Raw genomic sequence first — 18262 nt, forward strand, 5'->3', positions numbered from 1 at the left:
GAAAGAACAGCTAGAGTGGGTTTTGAGTGCTTCTCCCCTATTTGAAAAGTTGGTCTGCCTGCTCTTCAGTCTGATAGAGATATATTCTGAGAGCAGGTTTGTGTCTCCCTCTACATAAAAACTGTTTAAAACTATATAACACAATAAATAGTGTCTTTTGAAAACTGGTTCATATATCCCAAGGTCAATAGCGAACCTGCCTATGCATATATTTATGTTGCTGTTAATGTATTTAAAGCCTATTTTGGCAAGTTAACCACGTGTTTGCTGGCTTAGCAATATACAGTGCCTTGCGAAAGTATTCGACCCCCTTGAACTTTGCGACCTTTTGACACATTTCAGGCTTCAAACATAAAGATATAAAACTGTATTTTTTTGTGAAGAATCAACAACAAGTGGGACACAATCATGAAGTGGAATGACATTTATTGGATATTCACTTTTTTAACAAATCAAAAACTGAAAAATTGGGCGTGCAAAATTATTCAGCCCCTTTACTTTCAGTGCAGCAAACTCTCTCCAGGAATTCAGTGAGGATCTCTGAATGATCCAATGTTGACCTAAATGACTAATGATGATAAATACAATCCACCTGTGTGTAATCAAGTCTCCGTATAAATGCACCTGCACTGTGATAGTCTCAGAGGTCCGTTAAAAGTGCAGAGAGCATCATGAAGAACAAGGAACACACCAGGCAGGTCCGAGATACTGTTGTGAAGAAGTTTAAAGCCGGATTTGGATACAAAAAGATTTCCCAAGCTTTAAACATCCCAAGGAGCACACTGCAAGCGATAATATTGAAATGGAAGGAGTATCAGACCATTGCAAATCTACCAAGACCTGGCCGTCCCTCTAAACTTTCAGCTCATACAAGGAGAAGACTGATCAGAGATGCAGCCAAGAGGCACATGATCACTCTGGATGAACTGCAGAGATCTACAGCTGAGGTGGGAGACTCTGTCCATAGGACAACAATCAGTCATATATTGCACAAATCTGGCCTTTATGGAAGAGTGGCAAGAAGAAAGCCATTTCTTAAAGATATCCATAAAAAGTGTTGTTTAAAGTTTGCCACAAGCCACCTGGGAGACACACCAAACATGTGGAAGAAGGTGCTCTGGTCAGATGAAACCAAAATTGAACTTTTTGGGAACAATGCAAAACGTTATGTTTGGTGTAAAAGCAACACATCTCATCACCCTGAACACACCATCCCCACTGTCAAACATGGTGGTGGCAGCATCATGGTTTGGGCCTGCTTGTCTTCCGCAGGGACAGGGAAGATGGTTAAAATTGATGGAGCCAAATACAGGACCATTCTGGAAGAAAACCTGATGGAGTCTGCAAAAGACCTGAGACTGGGACGGAGATTTGTCTTCCAACAAGACAATGATCCAAAACATAAAGCAAAATCTACAATGGAATGGTTCAAAAATAAACATATCCAGGTGTTAGAATGGCCAAATCAAAGTCCAGACCTGAATCCAATCGAGAATCTGTTGAAAGAACTGAAAACTGCTGTTCACAAATGCTCTCCATCCAACCTCACTGAGCTCGAGCTGTTTTGCAAGGAGGAATGGGAAAAAATTTCAGTCTCTCGATGTGCAAAACTGATAGAGACATACCCCAAGCGACTTACAGCTGTAATCGCAGCAAAAGGTGGCGCTACAAAGTATTAACTTAAGGGGGCTGAATAATTTTGCACGCCCAATTTTTCAGTTTTTGATTTGTTAAAAAAGTTTGAAATATCCAATAAATGTCGTTCCACTTCATGATTGTGTCCCACTTGTTGTTGATTCTTCACAAAAAAATACAGTTTTATATCTTTGTTTGAAGCCTGAAATGTGGCAAAAGGTTGCAAAGTTCAAGGGGGCCGAATAGTTTCGCAAGGCACTGTATATATATTTTACCTTTATTTAACTAGGCAAGTCAGTTCTTATTTACAATGACGGCCTACCCTGGCCAAACCCTAACGACGCTGGGCCATTTTTGCACCGCCCAATGAGACTCTCAATCACAGCCGGTTGTGATACAGCCTGGAATCGAACCACTGAGATGCAGTGCCGTAGACCGCTGCGCCACTCGGGAGCAAACTTGGGACTGCTGCGCCACTCAGGTGCTAGCCATGTTAATGACGAGCTAACTAGCACCGTCAGTCAGTGAACTGTAATGCTATTGCTAGCAGGTGATTTATTGGTAATTAAAGTACTTCTTTATTGAAATATTAAGTGAATGTTTATTTTCTTACTACCTTAAAAGATTTTATATAAAAAGGGTTGTACTTGTGTTCTGTATTTATGGATTTATTTCACTTCATATTTAGGGCTTGTATCATTACTGTTGCTCCTATCTAAAATATATATTGTGTCCTACCTAACCAGTGAACATGTGGCTGTGACCAGCCTGTCATCACTGTTTGATATCTTTTACTGCAGTTATGTCTTACTGTATTTTTGTTATTTTCTAAACACAACGCATTTATACTATGCAATCACTTTGTGCATTCAGTCTGATAGAGATATTCTGAGAGCAGTGAGCATGTGGCTGTGACCGTACTGTCAATCCCTGTCATCACTGTTTGATATATTTTACTACAGATAAAAAGTCAATCTGAAGTGTGGGTGTCTGTGTCTTTCTTCTGTGTGGCTATATGAAGTTGGTTACGCTCAGTGTGTATCAGTGGCGGTCGGTGCCGTTTAAGATGACGGAGGACGATAAAAAATTGTTATGAGCATGGCCTTATTTCTATTACAGCACATTGGATGACATTCATATTCCATTCACCCAGCTCAATGTAACATTGATAGGTTTAGGCTACTACAATGATACTCAAATTTTCCCTATAACCATCATGAGTTTGATACAACCTAGCCTATGAATGAAAGTTTACAAGGTAGGTGCACAGGTCGAGAGAAATTTGAATAAAACGAATGCCTTAGTAAACCCGCTACAATCATGCAGTACAGTGTACAGTTAGCAAGCAGTTACACCTGCGGGCCTCGTTGGCAATAAATTAATCCAACCAAAAGGTTACCTTAACTTGGAAGAGTTCCAGTGTTGAATAGTCAGCTAGGTAACATAGCATCCTTCTTGGTTTGAACCGGACGTTTGAGTAGGCTAAACTAGCTAGCTGCATTTGCTAGCTAAGTAAGTAAAAGTGGAGGACGGAAACTAGCTGTCCTTCGGCTACACCATGGTGCTACCCTACAGAGTGCTGTTGAGGCTACTGTAGACCTTCATTGCAAAATAGTGTGTTTTTAATAAATGATTTGGTGTAGTTTTATCTAAAAAGGATACATTTTTTTAATGTTTAACTCTTTACATTTTTCTCCCCTGAGGAACCTCCACTGGTGTGTATAAATAATAATAATATGCCATTAACTAGACACTTTTATCCTAAGTGACTCACATCCATGCGTGCTTACATCGAATGGGTGGCGCCAGCAGGAATTGAACCCACTATCCTGGCATTGCAAGCACCATGCTCTACCAACTGAGCCCCAGCTGAGTCACACAGAACTCAACTGTTGCGAGTCCCTTCCCTGATAATCACCCAGGTTGAGTCCTGAAGAGTTAGCTATCAGAACTTCCATAGCTCATGCAGCATTCAAAGATTGATCTATATTTCATCCACATGTCGTTCAAGTGCATGGATCTGTGATACACCACTTTTGAAACTGGCATGTTACAAAGAGTTACAAAAACCCAGAATGAACATCACACTCTTTGTATAAGAAGGTCTATAATGTCACTTTTTTTCTTATTTTGTCTTGTTATTCTCTTTTCACTTTGGTTTCCCCTCTTTTATTTCTCAATTCTGTCCTTTTTGTTTTGTCTTTTTTAATGTTGTTGCTTTTTCAAATCAAGTCTGATTTTGGATTGACCACATTCAAAGTGTCAGATGAGCATTTTAAAATATTCTATTGTTATCAATTAACACAATTTACCCTAGAGATCTTCAGAAAAATGGCAGTTGATGCAATTAATGTGATTGATATCAATGACCGAAAATAAATAATCTTCTTAATATCTGAATGAAATGAGTAGAACCACAATAGACAAGTATTTGTTTACACTACAGCAAACCTCAATTGACGTCAGACACATTTAATCTGAGATTATGGCAATGCCCAAAAAGCAACCAAAGCAAAAGAGCTCAATTGGGATGCATTGTCACATCAACTGCTTGAGAGAATGTGTGTGCATTACTGGTGGGGAACTTTGTAAACTTGTGAATGCCGAACTTGATTGTGATTGGTTACACCTCCCTTGTCTTTGCGAGGACTAGTTAACTTAGAACCGGGCTCAGAGTATTCACGCTTGGGTTTCTGAAGGCTTCTGCTTTATAATATGGTGGGATCTGGCTAAATGTGTGGTGAGTGAAGGCAGGGATATTATATAAGGGGAGAGTAGAGCTCAATTTACCCATTCTCCCCTATAGATGATCACCTTTGTGCCTCCTCATTTATATGGATACATTCAGAGGAAGGCAATTGGGTAACATTTATTGCATGGGACACTTTTAAATGTGCCTTTAGAGGTCACACAATTCAATACTCATCTTTAAAACAAAAACAATTTAGGTCAAAGTAGTTCATATTAACAAAGGAAATAGAATAAATAACAGTACAGATGGATAGCAATAAAAACGGTACCATAAAGGCACAGAATTAATTGGAGGAAAAACAAAAAAAAATGGAGGATCTTATTCCGGGACAATCAAGTATAATGTATTATAAAAAATAAAGTGAATTGGATGGAAAATAACTAAAATATCACCAAATTATTTTAGAATGTTCAACATAGAAATGCTACCAAAAATAATTTACAGAAACAAATTATCTATGATTCACTAAATTATATATTTTGAAAGCGTAAGCAAAGTACTTCTCTTTTCAGTCTCCTCCACTTCCACTAACTGAAGTTAACTGTAAGGAATTTTATCATAATAATAGTGTAAAATGAACAGCTGTACAGAAAGACTTGTGTGAGGGCCAAATTGCAGAACTTCTTGATGCAATTAAAGTCTTTAGACCAGGGAAAACTCCAGGGCTGAATGGCATACCAGTTGAGGTATATGAAACCTTTTTTCTATCTACTCAAATGTTTAACCACTCCTAAATGGTAAACTATCAGGTACGCAGCAAGAAGGTTTGATTTCACTATTACTGAAACAGGACCCAGGTAGTAAGTATAAAGATCCTGTTCATTTAAAAAACTGGAGGCCCCTTAGACTGGTGTTGTGATTCAGAAATCCTAGCCAAATGCATAGCACATAGAATTAAAAAGGTGTTGTCGGATGTTAGTCATCCTGATCATCCCAGCTTTTTTACATGGATGATACATTGGAGATAATGTAAGACGATTCATTAAAACAATAGAACACTATGAAAAATCTAGGAAACCAAGAAACCAAAAACCAAGGCTTTTGATAAAGTTTGACTAGAATTTATATATACATGTCTGGACTATTTTAATTTTGGCAAATCTCTGGGTTAAAGTTATGTATAGTTACCCCAGGTGTAAAATAACAAATAATGTCTACTTCTCAAATTATTAAACTGTCAAGAGGAGTAAAACAAGGTTGTCCGCTGTCGGTGTATCTATGTATCATGGCCATCGAAATGTTAACTATTAAAATCAAACAATAAAATCAAGGGGCTGGAAATCCAGAGCTTAACAACTGAAATTTCCTCTTTTATCTGCAATCTGGATCCCTGCACAGCCTCATAGAGGATCTAGATCATTTTTCTAACATCTCTGGATTACAACTGAACTATGATAATTGTACCATTTTACGTATTGGATTGCTAAAAAATACAACTTTACCATGTAGTTTACCAATAAAATTGTCTGATGGTGAAGTGGACATACCCGGTATTCATATCCCTAAAGAAATAAAGGAACTTACTACAACAAATTTGAACTAAAAGTTGGCAAAACAATATATTTCTACCAAGGTCTGTTTGAGGAAAAATCACCATGAGTAATTATTTAGTCATATCCCAGTTGACCTATTTACTTATGTGTTCAGGGGGGCATTTAAAAAAATATATACAGTACCAGTCAAAAGTTTGGACACACCTACTCATTCAAGGGTTTTTCTTCATTTTTTAAAACTATTTTCTACAATGTAGAATAATAGTGAAGACATCAAAACTATGAATAACTGGAATGGAATCATGTAGTAACATGTTAAACAAATCCAAATATATTTGATATACTTTAAAGTAGCCACCCTTTGCCTTGATGACAGCTTTGCACATTTTTTGCATCCTCTCAACCAGCTTCATGAGGTAGTCACCTGGAATGCATTTAAATTAACAAGGTGTGCCTTGTTAACAGTTAAGTTGTGGAATTTCTTTCCTTAATGAGTTTGAGCCAATCAGTTGTGTTGTGACATGGCAGGGATGGTATACAGAACATATTCCTATTTGGGAAAAGACCAAGTCCATATTATGGCAAGAACATCTAAAATAAGCAAAGAGAAACAACAGTCCACCATTACTTTAAGTCATAAAGGTCACTCAATCCGGAAAGTTTCTTCAAGTGCAGTCAAAAAAGAAAAAGCGCTATGACGAAACTGGCTCTCATGAGGACCGCCATAGAAAAAGAAGACCCAGAGTTACCTCTGCTGCAGAGGATAAGTTCATTAGAGTTACCAGCCTCAGAAATTGCAGCTCAAATAAATGCTTCACAGAGTTCAAGTAACAGACACATCTCAACATCAACTGTTCAGAGGAGACTGCGTGAATCAGGCTTTCATGGTCGAATTGCTGCAAATAAACCACTACTAAAGGACACCAGTAAGAAGAAGAGACTTGCTTGGGCCAATAAACACGAGACGCAGAGTAGGTGAATGGATGACCTCTGCATGTCTGGTTCCCACTGTGAAGCATGGAGGAGGTGGTGTGGGGGTGCTTTGCTGGTGACACTGTCAGTGATTCATTTAGAATTCAAGGCACACTTTACCAGCGTGGCTACCACAGCATTCTGCAGCGATACGCCATCCCATCTGGTTTGCACTTAGTGGGAATATAATTTGTTTTTCAACAGGACAGTGATCCAACACACCTCCTTTCTGTGTAAGGGCTATTTGACCAAGAAGGAGAGTGATGGAGTGCTGCATCAGATGACCTGGCCTCCACAATCAACCGACCTCAATCCAATTGAGATGGTTTGGGATGAGTTGGACAGCAGAGTGAAGGAAAAGCAGCCAACAAGTGCTCAGCACATGTGTGAACTCCTTCAAGACATTTGAAAAGCATTCCTCAAGAAGCTGGTTGAGAGAATGCCAAGAGTGTGCAAAGCTGTCATCAAGGCGTGGGTGGGTGGTTACTTTGAAGAATCTGAAATCTAAAATATATTTAGATTTTTCTACACTTTTTTTGGTTACTATATGATTCCATATGTTTTATTTCATAGTTTTAATGTCTTCACTATTATTCTACAATGTAGAAAATAGTAAAAATGAAGAAAAACCCTTGAATGAGAAGGTGTGTCCAAACTTTTAACGGGGACTGTATATTAAAGCATTAATTAAACCTCCCACTATAATCATCAGTCATACAAAAGTTATACTTAAACCTTAACTAGTTATCCAGTAGGTTAGTAAGAATGACTCACCCCTTTTTACCTTTATCCAGATTACAGATTATTTGAAAATGGAACCTTTTTCAAAATACTGCCCTTTCTAAAAACAAGCCATGCACAGCCGGTTCTAATTCCAGTTTCATCCTCCAAAAAAGACTGAACAAATATTACAACAAATAATCTTTCTAAATTCAAATAATGCTAATTTAAATAATGCTATATTTATATATTAAAAAGTTATTTCCACAGATTCTCGATTGGATTCAGGTCTGGACTTTGATTTGGCCATTCTAACACCTGGATATGTTTATTTTTGAACCATTCCATTGTAGATTTTGCTTTATGTTTTGGATCATTGTCTTGTTGGAAGACAAATCTCCGTCCCAGTCTCAGATCTTTTGCAGACTCCATCAGGTCCATCAGGTCTTCCAGAATGGTCCTGTATTTGGCTCCATCCATCTTCCCATCAATTTTAACCATCTTCCCTGTCCCTGCTGAAGAAAAGCAGGCCCAAACCATGATGCTGCCACCACCATGTTTGACAGTGGGGATGGTGTGTTCAGCTGTGTTGCTTTTACGCCAAACATAACGTTTTGCATTGTTGCCAAAAAGTTCAATTTTGGTTTCATATGACCAGAGCACCTTCTTCCACATGTTTGGTGTGTCTCCCAGGTGGCTTGTGGCAAACTTTAAACGACACTTTTTATGGATATCTTTAAGAAATGGCTTTCTTCTTGCCACTCTTCCATAAAGGCCAGATTTGTGCAATATACGACTGATTGTTGCCCTATGGACAGAGTCTCCCACCTCAGCTGTAGATCTCTGCAGTTCATCCAGAGTGATCATGGGCCTCTTGGCTGCATCTCTGATCAGTCTTCTCCTTGTATGAGCTGAAAGTTTAGAGGGACGGCCAGGTCTTGGTAGATTTGCAGTGGTCTGATACTCCTTCCATTTCAATATTATCGCTTGCACAGTGCTCCTTGGGATGTTTAAAGCTTGGGAAATCTTTTTGTATCCAAATCCGGCTTTAAACTTCTTCACAACAGTATCTCGGACCTGCCTGGTGTGTTCCTTGTTCTTCATGATGCTCTCTGCGCTTTTAACGGACCTCTGAGACTATCACAGTGCAGGTGCATTTATACGGAGACTTGATTACACACAGGTGGATTGTATTTATCATCATTAGTCATTTAGGTCAACATTGGATCATTCAGAGATCCTCACTGAACTTCTGGAGAGAGTTTGCTGCACTGAAAGTAAAGGGGCTGAATAATTTTGCACGCCAAAATTTCCAGTTTTTGATTTGTTAAAAAAGTTTGAAATATCCAATAAATGTCGTTCCACTTCATGATTGTGTCCCACTTGTTGTTGATTCTTCACAAAAAAATACAGTTTTATATCTTTATGTTTGAAGCTTGAAATGTGGCAAAAGGTTGCAAAGTTCAAGGGGGCCGAATACTTTCGCAAGGCACTGTAGGTACATTTCAACTATGACAGACAAAATGAGAAAAAAAAATCCAGAAAATCACATTGTAGGATTTTTAATGAATTTATTTGCAAATTATGATGGAAAATAAGTATTTGGTCAATAACAAAAGTTTATCTCAATACTTTGTTATATACCCTTTGTTGGCAATGACAGAGGTCAAACGTTTTCTGTAAGTCTTCACAAGGTTTTCACACACTGTTGCTGGTATTTTGGCCCATTCCTCCATGCAGATATCCTCTAGAGCAGTGATGTTTTGGGTCTGTTGCTGGGCAACACAGACTTTCAACTCCCTCCAAAGATTTTTCTATGGGGTTGAGATCTGGAGACTGGCTAGGCCACTCCAGAACCTTGAAATGCTTCTTACGAAGCCACTCCTTCACTTCCTTGCCCGGGCGGTGTGTTTGGGATCATTGTCATGCTGAAAGACCCAGCCACGTTTCATCTTCATTGCCCTTGCTGATGCAAGGAGGTTTTTACTCAAAATCTCACGATACATGGCCCCATTTCATTCTTTCCTTTACACGGATCAGTTGTCCTGGTCCCTTTGCAGAAAAACAGCCCCAAAGCATGATGTCTCCACCCCCATGCTTCACAGTAAGTATGGTGTTCTTTGGATGCAACTCAGCATTCTTTGTCCTCCAAACACAACGAGTTGAGTTTTTACCAAAAAGTTATATTTTGGTTTCATCTGACCATATGACATTCTCCCAATCTTCTTCTGGATCATCCAAATTCTCTCTAGCAAACATCAGACGGGCCTGGACATGTACTGGCTTAAGCAGGGGGACACATCTGGCACTGCAGGATTTGAGTCCCTGGCGGCGTAGTGTTTTACTGATGGTAGGCTTTGTTACTTTGGTCCCAGCTCTCTGCAGGTCATTCACTAGGTCCCCCCGTGTGGTTCTGGGATTTTTGCTCACCGTTCTTGTGATAATTTTGACCCCACGGGGTGAGATCTTACGTGGAGCCCCAGATCGAGGGAGATTATCAGTGGTCTTGTATGTCTTCCATTTCCTAATAATTGCTCCCACAGTTGATTTCTTCAAACCAAGCTGCTTACCTATTGCAGATTCAGTCTTCCCAGCCTGGTGCAGGTCTACAATTGTGTTTCTGGTATCCTTTGACAGCTCTTTGGTCTTGGCCATAGTGGAGTTTGGAGTGTGACTGTTTGAGGTTGTGGACAGGTGTCTTTTATACTGATAACAAGTTCAAACAGCTGCCATTAATACAGGTAACGAGTGGAGGACAGAGGAGCCTCTTAAAGAAGAAGTTACAGGTCTGTGAGAGCCAGAAATCTTGCTTGTTTGTAGGTGACCAAATACTTATTGTCCACCATAATTTGTAAATACATTAATTAAAAATCTTTCTGTCATAGTTGAAGTGTAGCTATGATGAAAATGACAGGCCTCTCTCATCTTTTTAGGTGGGAGAACTTGCACAATTGGTGGCTGACTAAATACTTTTTTGCCCCACAAGTGCAGTTACAAACATATATGGAAATGTTTGCTCTATCCAAAATTACCACAAACTGATTGCAGCATTACCACAAAAATGTAGGTGGCAAGTGGAAGGGGAAGAAGGTAGGGAACTTGTTTGTTTACCCTTTATTAAAGACCAAAAATGGCAACATCAAAAAATGTAATAAATAAGAAAAAATATAAGTTTTACTTGAGGACCAAAATGTTGAACATGGCGCCATAGAGGTTGCAAAATAGTTTTTTTTCTTCTTTGATGTGCTGTTTATGTGGCACATGGTTTATGAACTGATACGCAATACAACGATTGGTTCAAAAAATGTTGTTTTTCTATTTAAAATATTATTGAAAATTCTTGCCACAAACAGAATGTTATGTAAATGGGTCATACAACCATCTCAGCTCTGCAGATTTTGCTACTAAGAGACAGAATCATTTAATAATTTGATTCATCTGTTATTGCCCCTATGTAGCTTGTTTCCGGTCACAGGTACAGGAATGGCTGAAAAATCACAACATTTACCTTAAATGAACCATACAAATAGCACTGTTGGGAGATTTGGAAAACCATAGTCAATCAACAATATAATAATATTTTTTTTAGAATATTCATCTTTAACTTACAATCTGTAAATACTATGTGATTAGACAGGTTCAGAATTGATGTGAAATGGCACATGGAAATCATTAAAGGGCGGTTTACAGAGATGGGTGGGATGGGACTGAGAGTGGGGTGGATTTAAAAGCTAATTTTATACATTACATCTAGTCATAACTATTATATGTCAAAATATCCAATTACTGTATTGTTGCTTCTGTAAAAAAAAGTGTCATGTATGTAGAATGTACATGTACATACAAATATTTTTAAGCAATGTTTATGGAGGTTGATGAGCCCCCCCAAAATAGAAATAAAACACTTAATTGACATGACTTGAAAATGACCATATGGAGCAGTATTAGTTCTGGGAGGAGACTCAGTCATCAGGTGACAGCCAACTGGTGGAACGGGACAGACCACCCACAGCATCAGCTGAGCTTTGCTACCATTCAGATTTGATCAGTTACTGAGTCCCGGGGCTGTATTATGTAGGAGTGCTGATCTAGGATCAGTTTAGCCTTTTAGATCATAGTAATTATAAGATTATTATCGGCAGGAGGGACCTGATTTCTAGATCAGCACTCCTACGCTGAGACTCTTGATAGATATGGGCCCAGGTTCTACTCTTCTCTCCTACAGTTCATTCGCTGACTGTTGTCTATTTCTCCCTGCTGTAGGTGATGTGTCTCCCATCAGCATGTCTCCTATCAGCCAGTCCCAGTTCATCCCACTGGGGGAGATCCTGTGTCTGGCTATCTCAGCCATGAACTCTGCTCGCAAGCCCGTCAACCAGGAGGCCCTGATGGAACACCTCGCCACATGCTTCCCAGGTACAGTAGCTACAGGGTGAAATTTCTAGCATTAGCTCAATGACTGTGGGTATCTGCTAGTATCTGCAGTCAGTGGAAGAAATGCAAAACTAACCCAAGAACAATGTCTAAGGGCAACTTCTTCACCCTATACAGTTGGCCTATAATACACCTCAAGACTGTGTTCATTAGGCACTAAAAATTAAAGAAACAGACTGAAATAAGGAGGAACTACCTTGCCTTCTCCAATAAGAAACATTCTTTTTCATTTTCCATTGTGAAACATTTTTAAACACTTCCTGTTGCGTGCCCTAATTAACACAACCCCTGTTACCCCCCAAACACACACACACACACAATGTCCTTATGGTAATGTATGCATTCATGACCAATTGATGGTTGTATAGAGGCAGTTTGTTTAACGCATTCAAAATCCCTGTCCCCTTTCACTCATTCCAGGGTTCTGAAAACAGACCATAATACCACACTGCAGCAGCATGTTTTATATGTTGAACAAAAAAAATTTAAAAAATGAATTTCGGATTGTTCTTATTTTCCTCAATTAAGTTGAAAAAATAGGATGATCGAGCAGCAGTAAGGGCTCTTCGATACTGCACGGTACTGTCTTTCCAAGCTAGTCGGAAGACTTCCAGTTTGGTGTGGCGCCATTTCCATTCCAATTTTCTGGAAGCTTGCTTCAGTGCTCGGGTATTTTCTGTATACCAGGGAGCTAGTTTCTTATGAGAAATGTTTATTGGCTTTTCATAGCCGATCATTGAGAGTATCTCTACCGCTCCTGCTGTCTCTAGAGAGTTGAAAACAGCAGGTCTGGGACAAGGTAGCACGTCCGGTGAACAGGTCAGGATTCCATAGCCGCAGTCCTGAGGCATGGTCCTAGGGCTCAGGTCCTCCGAGAGAGAGGAATAAAGAAAGAGAGAAAGCGTTAGAGAGAGCATACTTAAATTCACACAGGACACCGGATAAGACAGGTGAAATACTCCAGATATAACAAACTGACCCTAGCCCCCCGACACATAAACTACTGCAGCATAGATACTGGAGGCTGAGACAGGAGGGGTCAGGAGACACTGTGGCCCCATCCAATGATACCCATGGACAGGGCCAAACATGCAGGATATAATCCCACCCACTTTGCCAAAGCACAGCCCCCACACCACTAGAGGGATATCTTCAATCTTACCATCTTGAGACGAGGCCGAGTATAGCCCACAAAGATCTCCACCACGGCACAACCCAAAAGGGGGCGCCAACCCAGACAGGAAGACCACGTCAGCGACTCAACCCACTCAAGTGACGCACCCCTCCTAGGGACGGCATGGAAGAAGAGAAGCTTGAGGCAGGAAGTCTCAAAGCTTGAGACAGCTGTGGCGTTGTGTTGTGTGACAAAACTGCACATTTTAGAGTGGCCTTTCATTGTCCCCAGCACAAGGTGCATCTGTGTAATGATCATGCTGTCAGGTGGATGGATTATCTTGGCAGAGGAGAAATGCTCACTAACAGGCACAGCCTGTTGCACAGCCTATTGCACGCCTATTGCGGACAGTCTGAGCACTGATGGAGGGATTGTGCCTTCCTGGTGTAACTCGTGCAGTTGTTTTTGCCATTCTGTACCGTTCCCGCAGGTGTGAGGTTCGGATGTACCGTGTTGTTATACGTGGTCTGCCACTGCGAGGATGATCAGCTGTCCGTCCTGTCTCCCTGTAGTGCTGACTTAGGTGTCTCACAGTACGGACATGGCAATTTATTGCCCTGGCCACATCTGCAGTCCTCATGCCTCCTTGCAGCATGCCTAAGGCACTTTCACGCAGATAAGCAGGGACCCTGGACATCTTTCTTTTGATGTTTTCCAGAGTCAGTAGAAAGGCCTCTTTAGTGTCCTAAGTTGTCCTAAGTTTTTAAGACCTTAATTGCCTACCGTCTGTAAGATGTTAGTGTGGTGCATGTTCATTAATTGTTTATGGTTCATTGAACAAGCATGGGAAACAGTGTTTAAACCCTTTACAATGAAGATCTGTGAAGTTATTTGGATTTTTACAAATTATCTTTGAAAGACAGGGTCCTGAAAAGGGGACTTTTTTTGCTGAGTTTATATCAACCATATTAATTTGTGGGGCATTTAGATCACAATGTTTTATTTTATTTTACTAGGCAAGTCAGTTAAGAACAAATTCTTATTTTCAATGACGGCTTAGGAACAGTGGGTTAACTGCCTTGTTCAGGGGCAAGAACAACAGATTTGTACCTTGTCAGCTTGGGGAATCGATCTTGCAACCTTTCGGGTTACTAGTCCAACGCTCTAATCACTAGGCTACGCTGCCGCCGCAAAATGTCAAAACTACAGTTGTTGCATGTGAAAACTAAAAGAATAAGTCAATCACATTTATTTATATTGCCCTTTTTATGTCAGCAGATTTCACAGTGCTTATACAGAAACCCAGCCTAAAACCCTAAACAAGCAATTCAGATGTAGAAGAAAGGCAGGAACCTATGAAGAAACCTAGTGAGGAACCAGGCTCTGAGGGGTGGCCAGTGCTCTTCTGGCTGTGCCGGATGGAGATTATAAGAGTACATGGCCATTAAGGCCAGATTGTTCTTCAAGATGTTCAAATGTTCATAGATGACCAGTATGGTAAAATAAGAAAGACATAGGACAATCTTCTGTCAGAAGATGGGAATAAAAAGCAGGATCATCTTAGAAAAGCAAAGCAACTCTGACTCGATCATGCTGTAGGTTTCAGGTAAATTAGATACACGATTTACATTAGTAAAACTTTCAGTGTGAATGATTTGAGTTTGATTTGAGTTGAATGATGATGTAATGATTAGAAGGTTGTTGGCTATTATTTGGGTAGAGAAAAATGACAGCTCTAGTGATGATAGCTCTTTTAAAATATTTTAGGAATTATGTAGAATACAGTGCATTTGGAAAGTTTTCAGACCTCTTGACTTATTCTAAAATGGATTCGATTGTTATTTCACCTCTTCAATCTACACACAATAACCCATATTGAAAAAGCAAAAACAGGTTTTCAGAAATGTTTGCCATTGTAAAAAAACTGAAATGTCACATTTAGATAAGTATTCAGACCTTTTACTCAGTACTTTGTTGAAGCACCTTTGGCAGTGATTGCAGGTATGATGCTACAAGCTTGGAACACCTGTATTCGGGGAGTTTCTACAATTCTTCTTTGCAGATCCTCTCAAGCTCTGTCAGGTTGGATGGGGAGGGTCGCTGCACAGCTATTTTCAGGTCTCTCCAGAGATGTTTGATCGGGTTCATGTCCAGGCGCTGGATGGGCCACTCAAGGACATTGAGACTTGTCCCAAAGCCACTCCTGCATTGTCTTGACTGTGTGCTTCGGATCGTTGTCCCCAGTCTGAGGTCCTGAACGCTCTCGAGCAGGTTTTCATCAAGGTTCTCTCTCTACTTTGCTCTGTTCATCTTTCCCCCGATCCCGTCCCTGCCGCTGAAAATCATCCCAACAGCATGATGCTGCCACCGTCTGATGCCAGGTTTCCTCCAGGTGTGATGCTTTGCATTCAGGCCAAGGAGTTTCATGAGACCAGAGAATCTTGATTCTCATAGTCTGCGAGTCCTTTAGGTGCCTTTTGGAAAACTCCAAGCAGGCTGTCATGTGCCTTTTACTGGGGAGTGGCTTCCGTCTGGCCACTCTACCACAAAGGCCTGATTTGGTGGAGTGCTGCAGAGATGGTTGTCCTTCTGGAAGGTTCTCCCATCTCCACAGAGGAACACTGGAGCGCTGTCAGAGTGACCATCGGGTTCTTGGTCACCTCCCTGACCAAGGCCCTTCTCCCCGATTGCTCAGTTTTTTTTGGGGCAGCCAGCTCTAGGACGAGTCTTGGTGGTTCCAAACTTCTTCCATTTAGGAATGATGGAGGCCACTGTCTTCTTGGGGACCTTCAATGATGCAGACATTTTTTGGGACACTTTCTCAGATCTGTTCCTCGGCACAATCCGGTTTCGTGGGGCTCTACGGATGATTCCTTCAACCTCATGGCTTGGTTTGTGCTCTGTCAACTGTGGGACCTACACACATGAGGTGTGTGCCTTTCCAAATCATGTCCAATCAATTGCATTTACCACAGATGGACTCCAATCAAGTTCTAGAAACATCTCAAGGATGATCAATGGAAACAGGGTGCACATGAGCTCAATTTCAAGTCTCATAGCAAAGAGTCTGAATACTTATGTAAATTAGGTATGTTTTCTACATTGTACATTTGCAAAAATGTCAACCTGTTTTTGCTTTAATTATGGGATATATGTCGATTGATGATAAAATATTTAATAAATTTTAGAATAAGGCTATAAAGTAAAAGAATGTGGAAAAAGTCTAGGGGTTTGAAAACTTTCTGAATTAACTGTATGTAGACCTACTGATAGCTAGCTTTAGGCTAAAAGTACATTTCCTGAAGAAAATGTTTGTTTTAACTTCTTATGGTTGCAGGGGCAGTATTGAGTAGCTTGGATGAGAGGTGCCCAGAGTAAACAGGCATATTTATTATTAGTATTGGATAGAAAACACTCCGAAGTTTTTAAAACTGTTTGAATGATTTCTGTGAGTATAACAGGCACCTGAGAAATCCAAACAGGAAGTGAGAAATCTGAGGTTGGTCGATTTTCAACCCAGGCCCTATTGAATTCACAGTGGGATATGGATGCAGTTCCTATGGCTTCCACTAGATGTCAACCATCTTTGGAAACTTGAATGAGGCTTCTACTGTGTTGTGGGGCTGAATAAGACCTGAATGAGTCAGGTTCCTGGCAGAGAGCCATTTCCTGGTCACGGACATTTCACATGATATCTACCTGTGTTCCATGACTTCTCTGGACACAAAGGAATTCTCCGGTTGGAACTTTATTGAACATTTATGATAACAACACCCTAAAGATTGATTATATACTTAGTTTGAAATGTTTCTTCGACCTGTAATACAACGTTTTGAAGTTGTTGTCCAAAGTTATGCTGGACCTGCATGAGCGTTTGGATATGTGTACCTAACGCCCTAACAAAAGTAGCTACTTGGATATAAATAATGGACATTATCGAACAAATCAAGCATTTATTGTGGAACTAGGATTCCTGGGAGTGCATTCTGATGAAGATCATCAAAGGTAAGGGAATATTTATAATGTGATTTCTGGTTTCTGTTGACTCCAACATGGCGGATTGTTTTATTTATTTTCTGAGCACCTTCTCAAATTATTGCATGGTTTGCTTTTTCCTTAAAGTTTAAAAAAAATCTGACACAGCGGTTGTATTAAGGAGAGGTATATCTATAATTCCATGTGTATAACTTGTATTATCATCTACATTTATGATGAGTATTTCTGTTGAATCGATGTGGCTATGCAAAATCACTGGATGTTTTTGGAACTAGTGAACGTAACGCGCCAATGTAAACTCTGATTTTTTCATATAAATATGAACTTTATCAAACATACATGTATTGTGTAACATGAAGTCCTATGAGTGTCATCTGATGAAGATCATCAAAGGTTAGTGATTAATTTTATCTATATTTGTGCTTTTGTGACTCCTCTCTTTAGCTGGAAAAATGGCTGTGTTTTTCTGTGGCTTGGTGGTGACCTAACATAATCGTTTGTGGTGCTTTCGCTGTAAAGCCTATTTGAAATCGGACACTGTGGTGGGATTAACAACAAGATTACCTTAAAACGGTATAAGATGCATGTGTGTTTGAGGAATTTTAATTATGAGATTTCTGTTGTTTTGAATTTGGTGCCCTGCACTTTCACTGGCTGTTGTCATATCGATCCCGCTAACGGGATTGCAGCCATAAGAAGTTTAAAGTATGTATGGTTTTGAAATATGTTATAGTAGTGGTAGTGTCTGCAGTAGTAATGATGGTGACTGATTATAGTTGGAAAAAGTAGGTAGATGAAAAGATAGAATAGCCTGAATATATGAATGTTGGTTTGGTTTATCTAGCTCGAACGGTTCAAGAATAATTTTATTGAAATAAATGCAAATGTATATAGTTATAGTTGATAAATCTTTCAAATAATTTGAAATTTGGATAGCCTGAACATGTGAAAGATGGTGGTAGTATCTGCAATAGTAATGGTGTTTTTTTAATATTTGTACATTTTATTTAACTAGGAAAGTCAGATATTAAGAACAAATACTTATTTACAATGACGGCCTACACCGGCCAAACCCTAACCCAGACGACTCTGGGCCAATTGTGCGCCGGCCTATGGCACTCCCAATCAGGGCCGGTTGTGATACAG

General features: G+C 39.9%; 1 protein-coding gene across 2 annotated transcripts in view; it reads left to right on the forward strand.

Moving 5' to 3' along the window:
* The window catches only part of LOC110534281 (storkhead-box protein 2), a 60512-nt gene that overhangs the window by 28207 nt on the left and 14043 nt on the right, over positions 1–18262 (forward strand). For both annotated transcript variants that reach the window (XM_021619045.2, XM_021619046.2), the window contains exon 2: positions 11836–11988. In XM_021619045.2, the coding sequence (XP_021474720.2) occupies positions 11836–11988 (153 nt within the window). The remainder of the gene's footprint in view (positions 1–11835; positions 11989–18262) is intronic.

This window comes from Oncorhynchus mykiss, chromosome 10, assembly GCF_013265735.2.
Source record: "Oncorhynchus mykiss isolate Arlee chromosome 10, USDA_OmykA_1.1, whole genome shotgun sequence".
NCBI lineage: Eukaryota > Metazoa > Chordata > Actinopteri > Salmoniformes > Salmonidae > Oncorhynchus > Oncorhynchus mykiss.